Raw genomic sequence first — 26,087 nt, 5'->3', positions numbered from 1 at the left:
GTTCTCAACCCTGGCTGCACATGGGAGTACTTGAACTAAAAAAAGAAAAAGAGAGAGGAAGAGAAAGAGAGATAGGGGGTAGGAAAGAAAGAGAGAGAGAGAGAGAGAAAGAGAGATTAACCTAATTAAAAAGCTCAGGGTTGAAGGAGGAGTAAACACCAATATTTTTTTAAAGCTTCCCACATGAACTTAATGTCCATTTGGGGATGTGAACTACTGGTATGAAGTATCTGGGATGCTTTTATGGAAAACAATGAAAGGGTGCATCCATTAAACCGTACTTACTAATGACTAAACCTACTATGATGGTGTATTTATTTTTTAAGCAAAAAAAAAAAAAAAATTTTACCTTTTGGTAAAGTCCCTCTCAACCACAAGATCCCTCCTCGTGTTAGGAGTAGTGCCAGGATGAATATTCTCCAACATTCCATTTTTCCTATTTCTGCCTGGTTGGGGAAGCACAGGCACCAGTAGGCTTGATACTTCTTTTGATGAGTTTCACATCTCTTGCCCATTTCGCAACGCTGTGTCTCTCCTTGTCTTTGCCCTTTTCCCTTTCAACATGCCTGCCCCCCCCCGTCCCCCAGACAACTATTCAGATGTTATCAAATACCGAAAAACCTGAGAATAGATGTTTGCCCACCGTGAGACTGGGAGGGAAAGAATGTCTGTCTTGGGCAGATTTGTGGTCGGAGTGCGGTGCCTCCTGTCATTCCCCTGCTGTCATTATCTTCCACAGATCCCTAGCGATCGGAACCAAAGCCGGCTATAAGCTGTTCTCCTTGAGTTCTGTGGAGCAACTGGACCAAGTCCATGGAAGCAGTAAGTGCGTGCGTGAGCTCGCAGGGACACCAAATCCTCCCTCTAGACTTTAATCTGTGGTGTTCCTGACCTGTCTGCATTTTTCTCCCTTAACTGTCAAGCTGAAGGAGTCCATATTTTTCAGGTTAAAATATAAATCGTTGCCACCACTTGGTTTAAAAAAGAAAAAAAAAAAACATCCACAAGTAAGCCCTTAGATTTGGCAATATCTTAGGTAACATTTTCTTTTTCTGTTAAGAAATCCTTTGTTTGACAGGACGAAACCAGAGAGGGAGACAGACTATAAGAGACTCTTAATCTCAGGAAACAAACTGAGGGTTGCTGGAGGGGAGGGGCGTGGGAGGGACGGGGTGTCTGGGTGATGCACACTGGGGAGGGCATATGTTATGGTGAGTGCTGTGAATTGTGTAAGACTGATGATTCCCAGACCTATACCCCTGGGGCAAATAATACATTATATGTTAATAAAATTTTAAAAAAGAAAGAAATCTTTTTTTTTTTAAGATTTTATTTATTTATTTGACAGACAGAGATCACAAGCAGGCAGAGTAGCAGGCAGAGAGAGAGAGGAAAGCAGGCTCCCTGCTGAGCAGAGAGCCCGATGCAGGGCTCGATCCCAGGACCCTGGGATCATGACCCAAGCTGCAGGCAGAGGCTTTAACCCACTGAGCCACCCAGGTGCCCCAGAAAGAAATCTTTTATTTGAAACCATATTGTTCACACTTCTTCATATACTTTTATGCACAGCCATCAGTTTTTATAATTGTCAAACCAGAAGATCACTTACAATTTTTTTTTTTTTTTGCCATTATATTGGCACTGTAGAATATCACTAACGGTCATTCAGTCATGGAAATATTTTCTTTGTTTTAATAAAGTAATACAATCCCATTCACGTAGTTCATATTGAAGGTGTTGAAATCCTTCAAATGAATATCACCAAACAATGCAGCTGAGAAATGTGTCTCTCTTATTTTTTCAGGGTAGGTAATAGTTTGTTGTCACTTACACAATCTTTAGCTTTCCTGGAAAGAAAGTGGTTTGATAAATAAATAGTTTGGGTCTTTAATATACTTGTAAGATACTATTTTTATTACCCCATTTTCGGGAATACTTCACTCTGTCTCCGTCCTATGTCACTGCCTAGGGGACCTGCCTACACACAACGAAGGCAGGGATACAGAAAGAATGTTCTCAGAAAAACATGGAGGTGTCCACCTATGGGCTTACTTCTTTACCTTCTTCCTGGGTGTGGAAGTACTTCCCTGGTCATGACACAGATGTCCAGATCGTCTTCAATAAGATAGAGATTGCGGAGAGGCCCAGGGAGCACAAGATGGGGAGGGGTTACGGCTTTAACTAGGTTACTGCCCCCCAAGCCATGGCCTTACCCATAGTACCTCTCAGCAACAGGGACCAGAATTCTGAAATCAGACGTTCCCCTGACCAGACACTCCTTGGAAACCTGTCGCGGAGGAAGGGTGGGTTGAGATTGTCCAAACCTCCCAAATGTGTTCCACAGCAAACAGCAGTGCCTGAGGGCTGACTGTAGCTCCCAGAGGGCATCTGGGGAGGCTCTAGAAGACCTGACTCGGGGTTCTGGTCACTCACATTTTCTTTGGGTGTTGGACTGGGCTTTGGAACTGCTACCTTGGGAAGCAGACAGAGCATCACGGAGGGGGGAAGAAAATCGTGGTGAATGCGGTGGGCTCAGGGAGGGCACCCCATCAGCGAGACCTGGAGGCCCCTGGCTGGTGGCAGGGGAGGCTGCAGTCTGCGTCACCTTGGGCCACTTTCCTTCCCAGATGAGATCCCGGATGTCTACATCGTGGAGCGCCTGTTCTCCAGCAGCCTGGTCGTGGTGGTCAGCCACACGAAGCCGCGGCAGATGAACGTCTATCACTTCAAGAAAGGCACGGAGATCTGTAACTACAGCTACTCCAGCAACATCTTGTCCATACGCCTGAACCGGCAGGTACGTGGGCGAGGTCTCTCGGGTTGCAAGGCTTCTGCTCGTGGGCACCCAAGAACGAGATGACTGTCTGTAGAGACGAGTGTCGCTAACCCACGCAGCCAATTCTAAAAGGGATTTTAAGACTCGGGCCTCGTATCACCGGGACCTGGTGAGCCTCCTCCGGGCCCTAGTTTCAGGGATGTGTCCTCCCTGGTCCTTCTGCCTCGTGTCCCTTCTCGAACACTGGCCCCTGGTGGAGTGAACCCTTTTCTGCTGGACGCAGGCTGGGTGGAAATCTGGCTCTGACACTGTCCCGTGAGCTATTTCGCAGAAGAACATCTCTCCCTGGTCTGGACCCTGGATGGTGGCGTCCACTGCCAACGGGAAGCAATGCTTCTCAGAATGAAGCCCCTAAGGATGAGCGTGCCCCGCGCCCCCCCCACCCCCGGCTAGCTCTGAAGGCAGTTCTAGAACTAGCCTTCTTTTGCTCTCTCCTTGGGCTTTCCCTGCAATCCAGGTCCCCAGGCTCATGCTCCCCACTTTCTTTCCACCAGCTCACCCTTATAGATCTTATTTGTAGTGGTTTGCTTGTTTAAGATCTATATCTATATTTATTTATTAGACAGAGAGCACAAGCAGGGGAAGCAGCAGGCAGGGGGAGAGGGACCCTGATTCGGGGCTCGCCTCCAGAGTCCTGGAATCATGACCTGAGCCGATGGCTCAGGTTAACCTGAGCCAACTTAACCAACCGAGCCACCCAGGTGACCCAGGAAGGATTATTCTTATCTCAAATATAGAAAACATTCTCCATTAAAAATAGAAATTTTCCTTAAATAAATATTTGGGGGTATTAGCAGAATCTCCCCTTAACTCATTAGGTTCTAAATCCTGTAAGGGCAGGCACTGTATCTGCTGTGTTCACTGCTACAGGCCTGGTAAGAAAAGACAGTGCCCCGGGGGAAAGTGCTCCATGAATATGTTTGCCAACGGCCTGTTAAATAAATAAACAAACGGATATATTCTTTATATGACCTTGCAGACCTTTCTATTCAATTAAATATTCCCAAGATGGTGGAGGTCATTCACTGCCTTCTCCAGGATAATGTTTTCTTCTGTCTTCTTCTTACCTAACTTTTGGACGCTAATAACTTTTTAAACAAATGAGACAGAGTTCCCCTTCGGCTTATGAGAAGAAAGAGTTTCTTTGAGTTGGTCGACTACTTTGAGCGGATACTCTTTTACGTCTGTGTAGAACAGTGTGGAAGATAAGAGCCCGAGAAGTAGCATGTAAGGCTATTTAAGTAAGGAGCAGGAGTAAAGAAGGAAATAAGCCCAGGCTCTTGGCCAGGGAGGGAAAGGCTTTGAGAGTTTTCGGCTTGAAGGTTTTTAAGCCCAGTTCTTGGCTCAAGGGCTCTCTCCGAAATCTGCTGGGAGCACATTAAATTTCATTGCAAAACTTTTTGTCTTTGCATGCAGTGATAGCCAGTATATAAAAATTAAATCTGTTTTTGGCACCTGATTGTCTTTTTAAGATTGTTTTAGCCAGGGGCGCCTGGGTGGCTCAGTCAGTTAAGTGTCTGACTTCCGCTCAGGTCAGGATCCCAGGGTCCTGGGCTCGAGTCCTGAATCTGGCTCCCGGCTCAGCGGGATGTCTGCTTGTCTCTCCTCCGTGTCCTCTGCCCCTCCCCCTGCTCATGCTCGCTCTTTCTCTCTCAAATAAAATTTTTTTAATCTATTAAAAAAAAAAAGATTGTTTAGGTCAAAGTCCTGTAAAGATCAGAACTCTCAAATATTATCTATAGAATTTATTTCTCTCATTCCTTTCTTACTTGCTCTCTGACATTTTTATTACCAAATGGGACAAAGGATCACTCACGGGTCTGAGTCTGCTAGCCTTTCGATTGCCACCCTGTCCTCAGTGTAACATCCATGACTGTTGTGGTTCTCCTCCCCAGCTCCTCTAGAACCTAAGTGCTCCTAGCGCGACCCCGCTGTCAACGGCCAGCTCTTTGGAACCCGCTCAGACATCTCTCTCCTCCTTAGCATTTCTTCTCCGAAGAAGATGATTTGAAACAGTCTGGAACGTGCTTGGGGTTTGCTTTTCTTAGAACGTGCAGGCTCTGGCCTTGGCAGCTTTGGGGCTGGGCACCTGCTGCAGCCCCCACTGCCCGGCCACAGTCCCTGGAGGCCCAGACTCTGCCGCCCCCTGCAGGAAACGAACGGGAGTGAGAGCTGCGCATCCTACCTGCTGTGGGGTTCAGCGGGTCTTCTGGCAGTGAGGTTCCTTTTTTAAAAACAACAGGAAACCATCAAAGATTTGTGTAGGGAGTTATGAGGAGAAAACATCTCTATTTTCTTCTAAATATGTAGAAAGGAAGCACATCTAGTAATTCTGTTATTTTTCATTATCGGTTAATAGTATGCCCCTCGTCCTCAATGGAGGAAACGTATCTTGCAGAATGAAGACGGCACACCCGGCGTATTTCCATAGGTGAACTCTGACAGTGCTCCTGCCGTCTGTTCTGAGGGCCCTGGTTATCCAGATGGGTGTTCGCTGGATTGAAGCCTCTGGATCTATACCTAAGTCTGGTGCTCAGGAGAGATGATATCAGTATTTTTATAATCGGGAAAAGGAGTTATTGCTTCTAAATCCTAGCAGAGTTGATGAGAACCAAGGTGACCGGGCAGACTTGAAGGCGCACCCAGGGTTCAGCTAGGATTGAAAACTGGTCATTAGCGAGCAGTTTACGGGGTCAGGCCGGCCCTGGAAGCCTGCGTGCATGGGAACTCGGGACACGGTGCCGCCTCCTCCTCTTCTCTCCGTTTCCCTCTGTCCCATTTAATTCTTGTCCGTGGCCAGCAGGGGTGACCTGGGATTCACTGACTGGGCCACACGACAGCCGGCGGCTGACAGCTGGTGGCACAGAGGCAGACAGGTGGATGAGCCTGGTGTAGAGGCTGGTACCACAGGAGGCATGCGTTGAGGACCCCGTGTCCTGGGGACTGGGTGTGGGGACACAGGAGCCTATTAGAAACCTAAGAACGTAAGCACAGAAAGTGTGGGTAAAGGGCAAAGTTTTCAGACAAATCAGGGAATGTGTTTCACGGAGAAACGCTAATGTTTGCCATCAATTTTGAGACCCTATTAGAAATTTTTTTTTTAACCCCTCAGCACCCAGGCCTGTGACCCCACAGAGCCTTAATTAAAATTGAGGAACGTGTTTACATTTTCTTTTTCTGCTGGATATAAGGGATGGTCTCCATTTTCTGAGCTGTGAGAAGTCATACTGGGAAGCCAGCAGGGCAGGCTTTCCCCTGGAGGAGAACCAACCAGGGTTTTTTGTGGTATTTTTAGGTGCCTTCCTTCCCAAGTGTTGTCTTTTGGGATAAGAGGATCTGGCCTGAGAACAGAGGCTCTCAAACTCAGGTGTGCCTCAGAATGACCTGGGTACTTGTTTCAAACCTCCCAAACCAGAATTTCCAGGAAGAGGCCGGGCCTTGCCCCTTACGTGCTCGGCAAGCTCATCAAAGCCTGAGAACCACTAGTTTAGAGGAAGCCAAGTCAGCTCATGCAGGGGGTGTGGGCAGCTGCTCTGAGTGAGGAAAGAGCCACCGAACCAAAAAGTCCTTCCCGAGAGCCCCTCACCCACACCCAGCATCCACACTTGCACTGAGCTCTGCATTCCGTTCCTTGACACACCCAACGGCAACGCCGTGGCCTGTTCCCACTCGGTAGAGAACATGACCATTGGGAAGAAGCTCTACACCTGCCAAGCCTCATTTGAAAAGGAAGTGAAGGGCCTCCTTGAGCTGGAGAGAGAAAGGAGCCGAGCCTGGGGCAGGGCAGAGGGTGGGGGTCACTGGGATGGTCTTGGGGGGCACCCTGGGACCAGGGGTGCACATGAGAGCCGAAGGGCTTTCCGGGTCTCTTTATCAGAGCTGGAGAGAGCACGCAGGAGCGGGGTGGAGAGTTGAGTGGAACGAAGGTAAATCCGGCGATTCTTCCAAGGGAGTAAAACCTACGTTTGGAGATATGGAGGGAGTAAAGAATCCCACGCTATGGGGCACCGGGGTGGCTCAGTTGGTTAGGCCACTGCCATGAACTCAGGTCGCGATCCTGGGGTTCTGGGGTCGAGCCCCATGTCTGGCTCCTTGCTTGGCAGGCAGCCTGCTTCTCCCTCTGCCTCTGCCTGCTGCTCTGCCAGCTTGTGCTCGCTCTCGCTCTCTCTCTCGCTCTCGCTCTGTCAAGTAACTAAGTAAAATTTTTAAAAAAAGAATCCCACGCTGTGTAAGAGGGAGACTCTGTTATGAACATTGAAAGGGAGCCCGTCTGATAGGAATATAAACCAAACATTTACCCAAAATTGCCCTACATGGCAAAGGGAGTCTGATCAGGAAGTGTTCAGGAGTCCCTGTTCTAAAGACAGGAAAGTAACACACACACACAATCTCAATTTCTATTTTTTTTTTAAGATTTTATTTATCCATTTGAGAGAAAGAGAGGGCACGGGGGGCGGGGCAGAGGAAGAGGAAGAAGCAGACTCCCCACTGAGCAGGGAGCCCAACACAGGGCTCTATCCCAGGACCCCAGGATCATGACCTGAGCTGAAGGCAGACACTCAACCAACTGAGCCACCCAGACACACACCCCTACCGCCCTGCAAAAAAAAAAAAAAAAAAAAATCTCAATTTCTAAAGGAAACTTTTTAAGAAGTTGTATTGTGTGCCTCTGTTCAGGTGGATAATGTGTGTGCGTGCATACACGGGCATCCCTCCACGTAATCTTCCACTTGATCATCAAAATTCATCCTCCTTTAGGCTTAGAAGCAAGTTAGGGCTCACGGGAAGGATGAGCAATGTCTGTCTGGTCGGGTCCTTTCGGAGGAGCCTGCCCAGTGGACTGATGCGTATGTGTGATTGCAGAGGCTGCTGGTGTGCCTGGAGGAGGCCATTTACATTCACAACATCAAGGACATGAAGCTGTTGAAGACCATCCTGGATATTCCTGCAAACCCAACAGGTGAGCTCCGAAATCAGGGGAGATGCCCTCCCCCACCCCCAGCTGTCACACCCAGCTTCTCCTCTCATAGACTGGCTTCCCCCCCTCCATCAAAAACCTGAAGCAGTGTTTGGGTGGGTTTTGAGTCTCAGTGGTGTTTGCTTTGGAGGTTTTCTTCACGGTGGCGGATCCCAGTTATGTTAGGCTGTACACCCTTCAGGACCGCGGCCTCTGACAAACCCCTTTCTTCTGGAACCCCTTCTCTGCAAGGGTGTCAAGGCACTTAAGGTAGACCTGTAGGAGATTTTTGTGCATCTGATATTAAAAAGTGTTTGCCCCTAATTATTGTCTGTGGTTGTTCAGTACAGAGGAGGTGTAATTATTAGGAGCAGGTTTTGACTTGGTGTGCCTGCACGAGCAGGAGAAAGGCTCCAAAGAATGTGTTTTATGAAGCTACAATGAAATCTCTAGACGTGGGTGATGTGCTGGGAGACTGGTCTTCACTAAACCCCTTGGATACAACACTATTGAACCAGTCCCCCATGTAAGAATGGGAACAGATTGGATTTGGTGGATTGAAAGCGCAGAGGACTCGTGGGAACTCACTAAGCGGGAAGTAAACGAGAAAGCGGCCGTTGGTTGGCTGGGAGGGTGGGGAGTCATCGCGCTGGGACAGCTGGCGTGTGCAGAGATTCAGGTTAATGTCTGTGAGCCGAATTTGTTTATGGCAGTTTCCTAATTCTTCGACTTTTGCTGAATTTCAAGGTCTGTATCGCCTACCCCAAGTCACCAAGGCTCTTTGGGCCTCAGATTTTTTCCTGTAAAATAGGATGGGAATACCCATCTGGCAGGATCAGCTGAGAATCACAGGAGCTGGTGTTTGTGAAACTGACCAGCTCACAGACCGCCCTGCGGTAAAATTTCTATTCCTGCTTCCTCCCCTCTTCTCTATTCTACCTATAAAATAAACCTAGGTTATATGCATACCTTCTCTCCTGTCGACCTTGGCGCTTTAAAATTTCTGCCATGGGGGCACCTGGGTGGCTCAGTGGGTTAGAGTCTCTGCCTTTGGCTCAGGTCGTGATCCCACGGTCCTGGGATCGAGCCCCGCATCAGGCTCTCTGCTCTACAGGGAGCCTGCTTCTCCCTCTCTTTCTCTGCCTGCCTCCCTGCCTACCTGTGATCTCTGTCAAATGAATAAATAAAATCTTTAAAAAATAAATAAAAATAAAAATAAAATTTCTGCCATGAAAAATATTTTCTCAAAGGTCAAAGCCATTGAGACCTTTAGAAAATTCTGAGAGACAACGACTTTAAAGCATATTTCATAAAATGCAAGATGGTAAGTGAAGGAGCTGCAGATGGTTAGGTTTTTGTTCTAGGAAGGTGAGGTTGAAATGGTCTGGAAAGTTATGTACTGAAGATGCACTACGTGCCCTGGCCGACAGAGGGCGCTGACAGGTAGAGATAGAAGTGCAGCCCACCAGGGGCCCAGAATGTAGCCACACCAGTCCCCAGAGACGCGCACTTTGCAGGGCCAGGACCCCTGGTGGGACTGTGGGTGCAGACAGCTGGAAGGAAGATGTGCTTTTCTGCTAGGGCTGCTAGTAGAGGTGCTGCAGAATCGAAGCAGAACTCAGGGCGGGAGTGGATCTGATCTGGACCTTGATGGATTTGGGCAAGGGGCCATCCAGGTGGCTAGGAAGCTGGAAGCTCCCTCGGTTCTCCATTTCTCTGGGGAGATAGGAAGTGGCGCAGTCAGGACCCTCTCCAGCCCGGGGACCTGGGGGTCCGTGTGTTAGCACTGCAGTCACCTTCCCTTGCTTCTGCCTGTACACACTCAGCCAGCAAGACAGCTCCGTCTGCCTGCGGGACTGGGCCTTTTTTCCTCCCAGGAAAAGCAGTTTCTCCCCATCCGCTCTTAATTTCTAGCAAATGGACCTGTCTTCCTCAGCTCGGATAAGTCACTGGTTGCCTTTCTTTCTGCACTTTAAACTGGGAGAAAAGGAGGTTTGCAAGGGTGCGCCTTTTGTATTTTATGTTAGAGACAATGGGTGCTATTTGTAAAGGAATAATTTTATCTCGAGAAAAATTAGAAACAGTGGGAGGTGTTTCCTCTGTCTCAGATAAACGTTATGAATGGATCCACGGACAGAGTTAGCATTTCCTTCTGAAAGACCACGGGCGGGTCGAAAGACCAAAATATGTCTTCTGACACCTTTGATGCCTTTGGGAGAGATAGCCCAAGAATTTTTCAAATCCTGAAATTTATAATTATCATCTCAGCTTCCCCTGAGCTCCCTTTGTTCTCCAGGAAGAGAGAGATGATAATGGTTATCCCACAAAGTTATTTTGGGGTGGATTAACTGAGGGCAGGCAGAGAGCAGTGCAGCGAGAGCAAAGGCTCGGCTCTTTCCCCAGCCCAGCCACGGTCAAAGTCACACCCACCCAGACATGACCAGTTCCTCACTCAGCAGACTCAGAGCCGTCAGACCCAGAAATGTCAGACCCAGGCATCTCCTTTATCTCCTTTATTTGTTCTCATTCTCTCATTTCTTTTTTTTTTTTTTAAGATTTTATTTATTTATTTGACAGAGATCCCAAGTAGGCAGAGAGGCAGGCAGAGGGAGAGAGGAGGAAGCAGGCTCCCTGCTGAGCAGAGAGCCTGATGTGAGGCTCCATCCCAGGACCCTGGGACCATGACCTGAGCCGAAGGCAGAGGCTTTAACCCACTGAGCCACCCAGGCGCCCCATCTCATTTATTTTCTTAACAAAAATGTAAGATGGAAACTTGGGCTCTTGATTTGATCCGTGCTTCATCGGTACACAAGGGAAACAAAGTCCCTTGTCCAACGGGCAGGAGCACACGGATGCTGAGCACATTGTAACCTAGTGAATTATAAATAAATGACACACACAGAGCTCTACCACGGCTTCATACCTGTCTCTAATGCAGCTGTAAATTTCCTTCCTTGCGTCTGTCTGTGTCACGGCCATTCCCGTTGTGTCAAAGACTGCAGGCTGTTTCCTTTAAAGGGTTTGGCCAGACGGGGCTCGAAGTTAATTTCCTGCCAGCACAGCGGTCTGTGTGCTGAGCAGTGAGGGGGGAGAGCTTCTCATAAGTTCTGCCAACTGCAGATCTCGGCTGTGCCATGCTCTTACGACCTTCTCCAGAATACCGAGGGAGCTGTCTATACCACATGGCAGTGCGTGTAATCGAACAGAGTAGTGGCTTATTCCCCAGCCAGAGCTCTTTCTGGAAAGGGTAATACGGCTGGGGTAAATGGCTCTGATTTGCAGTCACCTAGAACACTCGCAAATACAGAGATTTTCTGTTTTTGAAACTTGGAAAGTATCTTCTGAGACATTACTCAACCCAGGGAGAACTGCAGGGTATAAATCACTGTTAACTTGCTTTAAGTTTGTCAAGTCATACTATAAATACCAAGGTGGGGATGATTTAGAATCATAGGACTTCCTCCTGATTCCTGCTGACGCTCCCATTGGCTCTCGCACTGATAACAGGCACTTCTGTTCCAACTGCAGAAGAATTACAGCCCAACAATTTCAGGGAAGTTGCAGCTGACAGTGATTTATGAGACTGTGTGTCGATTCTAAAACAAATCAAAAAGCCACATCAAAACCTGAGCCCTATGGGGCGCCTGGGTGGCTCAGTGGGTTAAGCCACTGCCTTCGGCTCAGGTCATGATCTCAGGATCCTGGGATCGAGTCCCACATCGGGCTCTCGCTCGGCAGGGAGCCTGCTTCTCTCTCTCTCTGCCAGCCTCTCTACCTACCTGTGATCTCTGTCAAATAAATAAATAAAATCTTTAAAACAAAACAAAACAAAAAACCTGAGTCCTATATAGAAAAAAGACTGGGGGCACCTGGGGAGCTCAGTGGGTTAAGCCTCTGCCTTTGGCTCAGGTCCTGATCTCAGGGTCCTGGGATCGAGCCCTGCGTTGGCTCTCTGCTCAGCGGGAAGCCTGCTTCCCCCCTCTCTCTGCCTGCCTCTCTGCCTACTTGTGATCTCTCTGTCATGTAAATAAAATCTTTTAAAAAAATTAAAAAGACTGGAAGGAATTATGTGCAAATATTGAGAATAGTGAAGAGCCTCTGGGTTTTAGGATAACGAGTGCTTTTCTCTCTCTCTCTCTCTTACTTTATATTTACTGGACTGGGCAGATCTTTTACACTATGACTTTTCTATTATAAACTGTTATCAGAGACAAGGCTTATTTCCTTCCCGAAGAAGGCTTTGTGTGTTGCCTGTCAGGGGAACAGAAGATGGGTAGGATGGTAATATCCAAGCCTGAAAGCAAGCTCTCGATGCTTTCCTTGGAGGCTTCCAGAAGGAAAGAAATGCATTCTTGTATGGATTTGTCTGGTTGGATTTGTCTGAGAACTGGACCACAGGAAAGCGAAGGAACTCGTGTTGAGCATTTCTGGGGACCTTCATTAAGTCCAAGAAGGCTGGTGTGCGGGATCCCTTGGCTAAATTCATTGGATCGGCCGGCATCGGAGACAAAGCTCTCAGACAAGCAGTTACGGGCCAGAGTCACCCTTTCCCTGTTAGAACCTAGCGCCATCCCACTCTCTGTCAGATATTACAGAAGGTTCGATGTTAGGTTTAAGCTTTTCTTCCTTTCTGGGATATTTACGCTCTAACAAAAAAAGAATGTCAGAATGGCTATTATTACAAAGACAGAGACCCAACGTGCTGGCAAGGATGTGGAGGAAGCGAACCCCGTGCGCCGTGGGCGGGACGGCGGCTCGTGCAGCCACTGCGGAAAGCGGGATGGAGGTTCCTCAAAAAATTAAAAATAGAACTACCCCATGATGCAACAGTGCCACTTCTGGGTGTCTATCTGAAGAAAATGAAAAGAGTAACCCGGAAAGATAATCTGACCCCCATGTTCATAGCAGCATCGTTTAGAACCGCCAAGACGTGGAAGGACCCGGGTCTGCTGGATGGGTGGATACAGAAAATGTGCTACACACGTAGGTACAGGGGAGTGTGATTCGGGCATTAAAAAAAAAAAAGGAAATCTTAGCATTATGCTAAGTGGGTTAAGTCAGACAAAGAAAGACCAATACTACAAATACTGTGCAATCTCACTTAGATGTGGAATCTTAAAAAAAAAAAAAGATACAAAGAATAGGCTGGTGGCTGCCAGGTGGGGGGTCTTGGGGGGTCGTGTGAAATGGCTGAAGAGGGTCAAAAGTTGCAAACTTCCGGTTATAAAATAAATAAGCCACGTGGATGTAACATAAAGCATGGTGGCTGTAGTTAACAATACCATATTGCATATTTGAAAGTTGATACAACAATTAGTCCTTAAGGGCTCTCGTCCCGAGAAAAAACAAATTATAACTCTATATGGTGACGAAGGTTATTAGACCATCACTCCCTCGAGATGACAAATATCTGATCATTATGTTGTGGATCAGAAAACTAGTATCGTGTACGTCCATGACACTGCATATTAATTTAAATTTTAAAATGTCCATTATTCTGTGTATACATTTAAATATTAATTAAAAAAAAAAAAAACTCTACAGGGCCACTGGAAGTTACCTGTCCAAGCTTTCTGCTCAAAGACCTCCTAATTCTCCCTGCTGCGAAGAGGGTCCTCAATATTTTCAGATGGAAGATATAAGTAAATGAAGATTTGGCATCTTAGAATGTGGAAGCTGGAAGGGTCAGCGTGGGCGGCTCCGTCCTGCCGTGGATAATAAACAGGTGGACCTCACAAGGCCACGGATAAGCCAGCCAGAGTCACACAGTGGATGGTAGACCTGGATCTTGACTCTGTGTCCTCAGCCCATCTCTGCCAAGGAGATATTCTTAAAACCCTGCTTTTTTTTTTTTTTTTTTCCTAACAGCTTTGTTGAGCTATAATTCTCATGCCATTAAAGTGCACTATTCAGTAACATTTTGTATATTCATAGAGTTGTGTAACCCTTACCAGTCAATTTTAGAACCTTCTCATCACCCCAGAAAGAAACTCCACAGCTCTTAGCCACCAACCCCCCATGCCCCCAGCTGCAGGTGACCCTAATCTACTTGGTCTCTCTAGATGGACCTATTCCGGATGTGACATGTAAGGGAATCATGTAATATGTGGTCTTCTGTGTCACTTCCGTGTTAGAGCATGTAAATTCCATCGTAAGGATATTGTTTACCCAAATTCATTAGCTGATAGATGTTTACGTTGTCTCTCCTTTTTGAATCTTATGAACGATACTGCTTTTCATGTGGCTGGTGTTTTCATTCCGCCTGGGTATATATACCTAGGAGTAGAATTGGGGGCGTATACGACAAGTCTGTGTTTAACCTTTTCAGGAACCGCCAGACTGTTTCCTAAAGCACTGCCCCGTGTTAGCTTCCCAGCAGCAGCGGAGGAGGCTTCCAATTATCTGTCTCTTTGATTATCGCCATCCTAGTGGGTGTGAAGTGGTACCTCATTGTGGTTTTGATTAACACTGCTTTTTTTAAACCTACGTGCTCAGAAACCTCCGGCACATACCCACTGCATTTGTAAGATCTAAACTCTTTGGTGTGGTCCTCAAGTTCCACCCCCCCCAAGTTGCCGTGTCCAGTCTGACCGCCTATTCTGCTACGCAGCCCTCTGGGAATCCACCAGGCAAGCCAACCCGACCTGCCCTGCTCTTGCCTTCTGTTTCACAAGACCAGAATGCCTTCCACCTGCTAGCTGCTCTTGAAATTGCACTTGGATTGCAAGAAGCCCAGATGAAATGGGGGAATTCAGGTTCCCAGAGCAAAACTGGGAAGATACGAGAGTCTAGACTCTCTCCCTAAGGCTGGGGCTGAGCAGGATCCTGTGCAGGTGGGAGTTACAGGATGCCAGAGCGTGCAGTTAAGGGCTCTGCACTTAGTCACTTTCCTCTCACGGTTCAAGTGATAAGAGCACAGCCCTAGCTTTGTCCTCATCAAAGCCAGGGAGCCAGAAGGAGGACCTTGGTTTCCGTTCTCAATGTTAGATTTTTTTTCCTCTGCTCCTCCCCCAACAGATTAGGTTGGGTACATTTTAGCCTGATGTGAATTTTTCTTACACAAGTGTAAGAAACCCGTTTAATAGACTAACTTGTGGGGCGCCTGAGTGGCTCAGTCAGTTAAGTATCTGACTCTTGGCTCAGTTCAGATCTTGATCTCAGGGCTGTGAGTTCAAGCCCTGAATTGGGCTCTACACTGGGCATGGAGCCTACTTTAAAAATGTGTGTGTGTGTGTGTACACACATATACACTAACTTGTAACAAAGATGTCAGTTGCTTTTTTTTTTTCATTTAAAAAGATATCTCTCTGGCCTAATCTCAGAGTTCTTATTCTGATGATGCTTTCAGTTCTGACAACTCCTTGAATTCACTTCTGTCACACGCACACCTCTACTATTAACCCAGCTATGGCTGTGAAAATCCTTTACCTAAATACTTTTAGAACAACCCCCCCAACCCCAAAACTTGAGTCTCCTCATAAAGAAAAATTATTTATGTCAGTTCAGTGCTGTGATGGGCTGTTTACTCTTCCAGAATACTGCCGAAGCACCTTAAATCCAAAATGTCCTCTTTCTTTACTTTGTTTCAATAGCAGACACCCCCCATCTTCACGGAGGATCCAGCCCTCAAAGGATCTTCCGTCTCTGGATTTGCCCATTTCCCTTATCGAGGCAGACATTTGACTTAGAAATGAACAGTCTCTCAATAGGTCCTTCCCCTCACCCTCCGCCTCCTGGGTCCTCCAACCTGATAGGACTGGCCAGCTGCAGCTGGTCACCTGTAGGAAGGCCAAGTTTGCAGTAGGAAGACCTATTTCCATGAAGAGTAAATTCTCTCATAGCCTTAGAGAGTAATGAAAGAGAAATAGACACGGTTTCAGAGCCCTGCAGTAAAACGTGAAGAAGAGCTTTTGCAGTGTTCTGAGTTCTAACTGCTTTCCTGCGGGGAGGACCCGGCCAATGTCAAGTGTGAATTTACTGCAAGAATAATCCACTGGAAGATCGACTAAGCCGTTCCTCCCCTCGCCAGTAGGTGGCGCTGAGGCCACGCTGTCTTCCGCTGCCCTGTCCAGGCTTGTTCTCTCCCTCGGACACTGCTTTTCATCTGCTGTCCCTTGTTTGCCAGGTCTGTGCGCCCTCTCTATCAACCATTCCAATTCGTATGTGGCCTACCCTGGAAGCCTGACTACAGGCGAGATTGTGCTTTACGATGGACACTCCCTGGTGAGTTGGCAGCGACCCAGCAGACGCAGCCCTCCTGCTCGGCTGTGAGGTCATCGGCAGGTGTTGCACAGGCTCTGTCCCGGTGGGGGAAGCGGGAGGCGGGGGGAGAAGCCACACATGAGGCAGCACATCAGGCCGAGTCAGATGTAGACAGTGTCGTGGAAACTGCCCGCCAGCTGGTGGCCCAGGGTCAGATGGAAGGTGTCGTGCTGTGCCGTGTCACGGTGACAGTGCCCAGATGTTTCCCGTTTCGGCCCTCTGCTCTCTGAGGCTTCAGGGAGCAGGGCAGGATTGCTGGGGGACATCCCCAAAAAGTAGCGGCAGCATCACGGCGCGTTGAGCATGCAGCCGGCTGTCCGTGTTCCCGAGGGCGGGAAGAGGGGTGGAAACAGAGGCAGAATCCCGATAGCCCAGAATAGGACACAGAGCTTATACGGCCTGGTGGAGGGCGAGAGAGAGAGAGAGGCAGGGAGCCCAGCAGATGAGGGGAACATCTTGGAAGAAAAGAGGAAGGGGAGGGAGAGGAAATGTGTCTTCCCGCTTCCCCGGCATCAGTATCCGCCTTCCCGTGTCACCAACAGAAAACAGTCTGCACGATTGCTGCCCACGAGGGCACGCTGGCCGCCATCACCTTCAATGCCTCAGGCTCCAAACTAGCGAGCGCCTCTGAAAAGGTGAGTGTGTCGCTGCGCCTTCACCGGGCTGTCCCATCAGGGCTGTGCTGCACGACCCCGTCGGGGCCGAAGGTCGGACACGCGGGGACTGGCTGGTCCCTGGGCCTACTTGGAATCCATTTCCAAGGGGCACCTCTGCCCCACGCGTGCTGTGTAGATACATACTCAGTAGTTCAACAGGCAGAAGGCCTGGGTTATGCAAGATATGGGACACTTGACACGGACACTTGGGGTGTTACTGAGAAACGTTCGTGCAGGTCCCCCTTGACACTCAGTGAGACTGCATTTACTAAACGGTGCCAACAATATGTTGTGTGAGATTGATCTCTTCTGACTGGAATGGCCAGGGAAGGTGATCAAGTTGAACCTCAAATGCCGTGAAAAATGTGTGTCTTTTGAGAGGCGGAGACTGAACATTCTAGCAAGTGCAAACATTTCCAGCATCCAAGCTTGCCAAGCCTTCGCCTAGGGCGGGGAGGGAAAAGAGAAACAGTGTTGCACACACGGTCCAAGAGTTACTTCTACAGCAGTATACACACAAAAAAGCCTCTGTGTCTGACATTTTGTGCTTCCTCCTCGGAGACAGATGTTCCAAACCAAGAAAACAAGCTCTTCTCTGAAGGGACATCTGGGTACGAAGCCATTAATGGTATGAAGTGTGCACCTGCTGTCTTTTACAGGGCACTGTCATCCGGGTGTTCTCTGTACCGGACGGGCAAAAGCTCTACGAGTTTCGGAGAGGCATGAAAAGGTCTGTGTTCACCGTGAAGCCTGTTTTGCGGTAGTCACCAAGTCCCGCAGGGGACGGCTGGTGGCGGTCGGGGGGAGCAGGGAGGGGCGGCTCTGTGCCCTCCTGTCCCCTGGAGGAGGGTCACTGCCTGAGACGCCTCGCTGGGTGCTCAGCAGACCCGAGAACTCGGCTGCTCTAGCACAGGACCTCGGCCACTGGAGCCCCAGGGGAGCCCCACGGGAGCCCTTTTCTGATGCGCGAGGGCCGCTAGCAAAGGAGACGTGAGAGAGAACGAGTCACTGTCCAGAAGCAATTTGTCAAGTATGATGGGCCGGGATCCTAGTGGCTGTGGCATTTGCAGCTGGATCTGTGCACCGAGCAGCTAGAAGACGTCTGAGATGACAGGCAGGGGCCGCGCCTTGTTTCTTCCTGCTGGAGACCAGGACCCCTTACGAATCTTGCCAGCAAGAATTCCTAAATGTGAAAGACACCGTGTCGGGGCATCTGAGAATACCTAGACTCTCCAGGACACATCGGGTTTTCTTAAAAAGCTGGTTTTTGAACCAGCAAGCAGTCACCCTCACCTTTCTGGCTCACTGGTCTGTCTCTGCATCGCTGTGTTCCCAGGTATGTGACAATCAGCTCGCTCGTGTTCAGTATGGACTCTCAGTTCCTCTGTGCCTCCAGCAACACCGAGACCGTGCACATCTTCAAGCTGGAGCACCTCACTAACAGGTAAGCAAGCGCCAGACGTCAAACCCGCGTGGACCGGCCTTCCTGGTAGGTCTTCCCGACGGGGTGGTGTCACGCAAGGACACACGAAATCCGGGGCCACCCCCCAGAGTTTACACCCTGGCCCTGCCCTGTGCTAGGAGACCCAGGCGGGTAATTCAGTCTTCCTGTACCTCGGTGCAAAATGATCACCGAGGCCTCCTGGGCATGTCATGAGGGCTAAGAGAGTTCCCTGGAGCCGAAGTGTTCAGCAAGTGCCTGCACCCAGGAGAAGCTGTTGGCACAGTAGTCTGCTCATCTCCGCCGTCTGGCCCACCACAAAGTCGCGGGCAGACACTCCCAGTGCCGGTGGCTGCACCAGTGGCTGGAGCACAGTGTGCCTTAAACTGCAGCCGAGGGTGTGGACATTAGTTTCCTCTCGCTGCTGTAACGAGTAACCACAGACTTCATGGCTTCAAGGAGCACATGGTCATTATGGCACCGTTTGCTCGTCCAGGACCCCATGGCCAAGTTCTCCACCCAGGGTCTCACAAGGCAGAAATCCCCATGGCAGGTAGCCCCCCTCTTATCTGGAGCTCAGAGCCCTCTTCCAAACGAGTCCCATTCCTGGTAAGAATCCCAGGCGATGCGGTGGTAGCGGTGAGGTGCCCGCATCCTTGGAGTCTGTGCTCAAGAGCGCACCCGCTTCCTTCGGCACCTCGCTGTCAGCCCAGCGGTGCCGCACCGATCCCTTCCTGTGCGCTGGAGCGCTCCAACTGGGCCTTCTGCCTTCCTTGTCTGCCACCAGGTGGGTAGCCCTCTCTGCTTTTAAAGGCTCCTGTGATTAGAGCAAGCCCAGCTGGGTAATCTCCCTACCTCCGGCCATCTGGGCCATATAACAGTCACTGGAGGGCTCATTCGTCACCGTCACATGTTCTGGGGACTGGGGCATGGAATCTTGGGGCCATTCCTAGGAATTCCGCCGTAGCTGTGAGCACTCGGACATAGACGTAGCATGAACTACCTGCTGTGGGCATGTCCATGCCTACCCTTGGAGATACCTCACACTGGAAAGGACTCTCCTCCCCACCAGCCATTGTCCATGACCTCTCCCCAAGGTCAAGGTCCTGCTTCTGGTAGCTTCTCGTAGCTTCTGGTCCATACCTTCCTCAGAACTTCAGATGCCTCATGTCTCCTGCCTCTTTGGTGCCGTGATAGGAAATGGAAACACGAGGTGTCAGCGATGAGCTCGGTTACACACAGAAGGCAGATGGCGGAGTTAGCAATGACAATGACTCTCGTACGTCGATAGAGCACTGCACTTTAGAGTCTTCTCACACACGGCCTCCCTCGGCTCACCACGGGAGTCCTGGGAGGTGGGAGAAGTTTCATCCCTAAGTCAGCTGGGGTTCAGAGCCGTCCTGTGTGTTGCTCAAAGCTGGTCCCCGTGTACAAGTCCCAAGGTCCGCATGGAAGTAGCAAGTTTTATACCCACCCAGGCTTCTAGATCTTCAGAGCGAAAACTCCAGGGGTGTTTAGGAAACGTCCCAGGGACTTGCCTCCACACTTTCACAGTTGTCCCAAGAGAGGCCCCTCTTTTGTAACTAATTCTCCTAATGTGGTAGAACGTCTACGAGAAAGATCCGTTTTCCACCCACTTTCCAAATACCGTGCCCGGCCTCGTTCTGGCTGTTTGGTGTAGTACGTGTCTGTCCAACACCGTCCCCCACTCCTGTTGTGTATGTATTAGTGTGTGTCCGACACCCGTACCTGGCTTCTGCCCCCCTTCCTCTGAAACTCCATCCAAGGGTTCCAGCAACCAAGTCAGTAAGTGCCAAGGATTTTCAGACCTGGCTCCGTCTTCCCTCCACAGGCTAGTGCAAGGCTCTTTCCTGCGAAACCTCGTTCCCCCGACAGTGTCGGAAACCGCAGGGGCTGCTCCCTCCCAGCTCCTGTTTGCCTGGAACCCCACGAATGTCCACCCCTGTTCATGGGCATCCCAGAGCTCAGTGTTTGTCCTGTAGTTCTTCTGACCCTGCATGGTCTCCCTAGAGCTTCTATTTGTTTTCTGGACTTTCCTATCTCCTCTCAGAGCCCAGATCTCTTCAGGAGCTGGTGTGATAGTGCGGAGCACGGGAGGGCGGCTGGGCTGCTGGGAGTGACCCCAAGCCCTGCTTCAGCCCTGTCTTCATCTGAGTTCGTAATTGGGGCTTCAGACCGGAAGTTACCATTTGAAGGCTCTCCTGCTTCCGTCAGTGATCGCAGAGAGCTGGGAACAACCCCTTCCTCCCCCGGGTGGCTCTTGACCTTCCACTTGGCTGTGCATGAAGCAGGAGCCACTGTGATGGCTCCCACCGGCCTCTGCAGCCCCGTTTCTCAGGCTGCCGCCTGAACCGGGTCTTGAGCATCTCCTGTCTGCTCGGTTATGTCTCACTCTCTCTGGGCTCTTCTTACCAGTCTGTCCTGTATCTTCTCAGTGGGCTAGTTTTCTGGAAGCATTCCTTTAAACCTGACCCTCTCTCCTCAGAAACTGTTACTGCCCCCCACTCCCCCAGCTCTGGGAAAGAAGTGCCTGCTCCACCAGCCGGGCATTCGAGGCCCTTCTTGGTGCATCTTACCTGCTGTGCGGCCTTCCCGCCTCAGGCAGCACAGCCAGACCAGCTTGGCTGTGGCTCCCATAGGCCTTGTGCACCTGCCTCTGCCTCTGCGTCCCGCCCCTGCTCTGCCTTCCTGTCCCAGCGCACCCACAGCTGAGCTGGACCTGCCTCCCGAGCCCGGCCTCTCGGCCACCACCCCCAGAACATTCCCCAGTCGGTGCAGACACCGTCTTATCAAATAGCATCTGCCGTGTGCCAGGCACGACGTGAGTCCTCAGCAGGGGTCACCTGTTCCCGTGCTCAGGACAGCCCTGCCAGGTGGCATGTTAGCCAGCTGAGGTTAGCATGGTTTCTCTGGGAGGTGAAGGAACTCCATCCCCCTGTCCCTCCTCCGCCGTCCTGGAGGAGCGCCTACCCTCACCCTCCGCGGGGCGTCACAGTTGACGTCTCTGTGCCGTGTCTGCCCCAGGGGTGCGGGGCCTCTTTGCCTCTTGGCACATCCTACCCCTTGGCACAGAGACGCAGAGCAAACAGGACGGGTCTGTCTCGTGATGCTCAGGATCACAGAATAAGGGCGAAACCACTAAGAGGGGCCGTCAGTTTCCGATGGGAACATCCAGGCCCAGAGGCTTGTCCAGGGCCCACCTACCCGACTGGTAAACAGAGCGAGAAAGAAACCCGTGCTTCCGAGCCACGGCGTGCGGTCGCCACCGCCCAGGCCCTGTACCCACGCGGCCTCTCGGCAGTGCTCCCAGGAATGCGTGTGGCCACTAGTCCTTGATGCGGCCCCAGTACGCACAGCGCGAGGGCAGGGCTGTGCCCCGACCCGTTCCCACCTGTCACCGACAGAGCAGCCACCCCCGTGTCCGGCAGACGCCCTGCAACGGAGCCAGGTGACGGCAGGGGACGCAGCAGGTCCCCTCTGATTTATCTCCACCATTGGGAATCCCTGGGGACCCGGGCGGCTTCAGGGCTGGAACCAAACACCGTCCAAAGCGTCTTGCCCGGACGTCTGCTTCCCACTCAGTCTGACCAGGGAGTCCTTGACCCTGAGATCGCGCTGTTCTTCCGCGAGCCGGAGACGGGCTTGGGCCTCGTTTTCAGAGTCCAGATAGCGATCCCGTCTCGTGCCCGCCCCTGGCCCCCCTTCTTAGAAATCTGGAAATCAGATTGATCACCACATGCAACTTCTCTAATGTAGGGAAGAGGTAGCATTGGGAACCACTTAACGGCTTCACGATGGCCCCTCCGCAGGACAAACAAGCCCTCGGTGCCCTTCTGGCACGGCCAGCAGAGAACGTCCCGAGCTGTTGCGGGTGGGCAGGACGCGATGCGAAGGCACAGTTCCTTCCCGCTGCCTCGAGCACATCCCCCAGCGCTGGGGCGGGCGGGGAGTTGGCCCAGGGCCCGGGCCCACGGGGCTGTCTCACCTCCACCTGTGCCTTGCTCCCCCAGCCGACCAGAAGAACCTTCGACCTGGACTGGCTACATGGGAAAAATGTTCATGGCTGCTTCCAACTACCTCCCCACCCAGGTGTCAGACATGATGAACCAGGACAGGGCCTTCGCCACCGGACGTCTGAACTTCTCTGGGCAGAGGAACATCTGCTCGCTCTCCACGTACGTACGGCCCCGCCCACCCTCCGCCGGCAAAAGCCTTCGCCGGGCTGTTTGCCCAGAGTGCAAAGTCCCCAAACACGTGCAGGGAGCCAAAGGACAAGAGACGGCCAAGAGGAAGGGTGAGCAGACTCGAAGGCTGCCGTGTCCGTCAGCTGCTTTTCCTCCCTGGTTGTCATGCCTGTTTTGGGGGGGCGGGGGTGCCGGAAGCTGGCACGGGAACCCCAACTTTCTGGTGATAATGACACTATCTTGAAAGCAACTCCCGTTTTTACATAACTCTGTAACAAGGCTCTAGTTCCACAGTCCGGGTTCAGACACCTCTGGGCTTGATAGATACTTTATCTAAGTGGTTTAAAGGAGTTTATTAAAGAAGCGAAACATTTTTTTTTTTTTTAATTTGATAAAACTAGCCAGCAATGCAGTGGGCCAAGTTTGTCCTTTGTCCTTTCTGTCACCGTAAAAGACAGAGAGCCACATAAGCCAAAAGTTGTATCCTGCTCAGGTCAGCGGATATTTTGCTGCCGTGGCTTTTTGTGGAGTAAGAGCGGGCACACGACACGCCTCCTTCTGTCTCATGCCCAGTTACTTTCAAAGACAAGAAATAATCCTCCAGGTAGATCACTAGGGCCAAAAACACCCAGAATCAAGGGCCCATGGGCTGGGTAAAGGCTTCTGGGGGCAGGAGAAGCCAGTGTGACGGCCAAGGTGGGTGAGGCTTTGTATCTGAAGCTGGCCCATCACCTGTCACTGCTGAGACCACAGCACATGTTTCCCTTGGCTTCTAGGATCCAGAAACTGCCGAGGCTGCTGGTCGCATCGTCTAATGGACACCTTTACATCTACAACTTGGACCCTCAGGACGGAGGAGAATGTGTCTTAATCAAGACCCACAGGTGAAGAGACTAGTTTTCACAAAAGCCTTTTAAGAGCTGGCTGTGTCGAGCAGAGCAGCTCCCTGAGCCGCGAACGACAAGCCTCAGGGCCCTCGCTTGTCTTCCTCGCCGGCCTTCTCAGAGGCAGAGCTCGAGCGGGCACGCGCTTCGTGCGGGGCTCAGTGTCCAGTGCCCTCACCACCCAGGACGCTCTAGAAAAGTGCCGGGATGAGTACCACGTGCTCGAAGAAAGGGAATGTCTTCCTGCAGCCTTTCCTCCTCGTGCATAATGGGTGCTCAACAGTGGTGCCCAAACAGAATCCAGAAGTTCTCCTGACATCTGTGACTGAGAGCAAGGCGACCTCCTCCAGCGGCGACAGGACAGCGCGAGCCCCCCGCTGCGAGTGTGGCTCGGCGTCCTCGCCAGGTGTTTCAGGAAGAGCAGAGGGCCCATCCTCGCTCAGTGCATATACGAGAAAGAAGCTAAACATTAGAAGAAAGAAGCTAACCATTTTTTTTTTAACTTGATAAAACTAGCCAGCAACGCGGTGGGCCAAGAGCAAGAGAAAGGGGGTCACTGGGAGTTGCATGATTGACACAGGCCGTTCAAGGTCCCTGGGAGGTCACATGACCCAGCGGTGTCCAGATAGGTCTATACTTTAAGCTCGAGTGGGCAAGCCTGAGCTTCCGGGTGCTTTTCCTTCTGGCAATAGCCTGGATATGTGATGATCTCTTTTTTCTCTCCCCTTCCCCCAATTGCTGTAATTAGCTTGATTAGCTCAGGAACAACGGAAGAAAATAAAGAAAATGACCTCAGACCTTCATTACCTCAGTCTTACGCAGCAACTGTAGCCAGACCAAGCACCTCGTCGGCCTCCACGGTGCCAGGTGAGTGTGGATGGGGGGGCCTGGCCGGGGGCAACGTGGGGCCGCCTTTCCGACCGTGCTTTCTCTCTGCACCGTCACCCGTGGATGGAACACGCTCCCTGAACCCCTTCCCTCCTCCAGTGTGGCCGTGAGAACAGCCTTTCAAGTCAGGTCCCTAAACCTGGCAGGCAGAGCCCCAAACGAATAGGGTCACCCCTCTGAGAATTGGCCACAGGTCGAGAGTTGGCGGTGCCTGGGGTAGAAGGTGGGTGAGGTCGGCCACTGGAGGAAACTGCACCTCGTGGGGACCTGACTCCTGCAGCAGTCTCTCCGTCCAGTTTTGGTACATGTGCTGCCGAAGCGAGCACCAGTCTCTCTCCATTCTAAAGGCAAAAGCAGCTTCCCGTGGTTTCCCTGGAGGCTCCCGCCCCGGGCTCATAGCGTAAGAAGAGGAGACCGTGGGGCTTCTCTCATGTCTCATTCTTGGTTTCCAGGTTATTCTGAGGACGGCGGAGCCCTCCGAGGAGAGGTTATTCCCGAACATGAGTTTGCCACCGGACCAGTGTGTCTTGATGACGAGAATGAATTCCCCCCTGTGAGCATTAGGAATCCCTAAGAGTGGCTCAGTCTGTGCGCTTAGAAGGAAGCCTTCACCTTGGGCAGGAGGCGAAGTCACTTTCCCTGTCCTCTCGCGCTGTCACAGCTAACCTCCCCTCTAATAGTCCGAAGCCACGGCGGCTGCCCTGTGCCGCAGGCCCCACAGACCAGCCGGCAGGTGTCAGGCTAAAGCTGGCAGCATTCCAATAACGAGTACTAATCCGGGGAGTCTCAGCAGCCTGGAGGCATTTTAACCGGGCTTCCTTTGCACTCTCTGTGCTGCACCGGAGGTGGGTATCCGTGCCTGCATAAACTCCATTTGCCGGAGGCTCCTTTTAAGGATGTCTTTGCAGAATACTGCCACCTTTTTGCTAAGGATGATTCTCTCACAGGGCTGGGCCTCTGTGCTCCGCAAGCCAGCTAGACCCTCACCCTCCTCAGGCTCTCACCGCCGACCTGGGCTCTCCCGGGCTCCCCGCCCGGCAGTCAGGTAGAGAGTGGGAGGCCCGGTGGAGCGCTCTGCTGCCTTTCCCTGCGTCCTGCTTCAGCCCTTATGGCAACAAGCACCCTCCTGGTGGGCCCGTTGCAAGGCTTGGCTTCTTCCAGCATTCCTGTCTCAAGAGAGGATCCTTGCTCTGGGTGGCTGCCGGCGCCTCCTTAGCTTCTGATTCTTCAAGCTTCCATTTCGAGCAACCTGCAGACAGCTCTTGGGAGCTACGGTTAGAGTGGGGCACAGATACACCGGAAATCATTTAGACTTGGAAGCCGTGTTTGGGCCCAGACTCAAAGAGCTGTGGAGTCAGGCTCCTGCAGCTGGACTGGGCTCCTCGGGGCCTGTTGGGTCTCAGGCTACAGTGTTTTCCCCAGAGCACTACTTCACATCAGTTGAAATTCCATTTGCAAAAGGATGGCATCCAGGTCTAGTTTCTTTCTTGTAGAAGTCCTGGGGCGACCTGGTAAGCCCAGTCAGCTTTTTTTTAAAAAAAAAAAAAGGCTGTTTGGGGCCCTCTGTGCATGACGAGAGGGATGGGGTTGGGACAGCCCATAAAGGCTCTGCAGAGTTCTGCTTGAGAGGTACATTTCTGGCTTTTAATAGGCAGATTGCCAAACCCAGTACCAATAAGTCCAGTTTATATTTTAGGGGTGGAAAGCACTGGTTCTTAAAAACACTCATTATAAATATAAAATCAGCTGTCGGCTTGCTGTCTCCTGATAAACCAGTTGTTTTGCCTTTGGGTTCTCATACCCCAACTAGCCATAAAGGGGGTTCTTCCATTCCCCTCAAGAGTTGGCGGTCAGTTACCCGAGGTTGTATCTTCTAGGAACCAGAGCAGAGCAGACGTCGGGGGATAACTGTGTCCCACGACATCCGGGTTTAGAGGCTTCACCCACTAGGTTCCATT

At 51.1% G+C, this 26,087-nt stretch overlaps 1 protein-coding gene across 1 annotated transcript in view; it reads left to right on the top strand.

Annotated features, from left to right (window-relative positions):
* Positions 1-26,087, top strand: part of WIPI1 (WD repeat domain, phosphoinositide interacting 1) — a 33,215-nt gene that overhangs the window by 5,098 nt on the left and 2,030 nt on the right. Inside the window, exons 2-12 of the mRNA XM_045080943.1 lie at positions 740-822; positions 2,628-2,797; positions 7,700-7,796; positions 15,919-16,016; positions 16,598-16,690; positions 17,371-17,441; positions 18,048-18,155; positions 22,184-22,348; positions 23,134-23,241; positions 23,990-24,108; positions 24,582-24,682. Of these exons, the coding sequence (XP_044936878.1) occupies positions 740-822; positions 2,628-2,797; positions 7,700-7,796; positions 15,919-16,016; positions 16,598-16,690; positions 17,371-17,441; positions 18,048-18,155; positions 22,184-22,348; positions 23,134-23,241; positions 23,990-24,108; positions 24,582-24,682 (1,213 nt within the window). The remainder of the gene's footprint in view (positions 1-739; positions 823-2,627; positions 2,798-7,699; positions 7,797-15,918; positions 16,017-16,597; positions 16,691-17,370; positions 17,442-18,047; positions 18,156-22,183; positions 22,349-23,133; positions 23,242-23,989; positions 24,109-24,581; positions 24,683-26,087) is intronic.

The sequence above is a fragment of the Mustela putorius genome, unplaced genomic scaffold, assembly GCF_011764305.1.
Source record: "Mustela putorius furo isolate JIRA1106 unplaced genomic scaffold, ASM1176430v1.1 tig00000487_pilon_pilon_pilon, whole genome shotgun sequence".
Lineage (NCBI taxonomy): Eukaryota > Metazoa > Chordata > Mammalia > Carnivora > Mustelidae > Mustela > Mustela putorius.
This window is presented reverse-complemented; position numbering and strand designations above follow the sequence as displayed.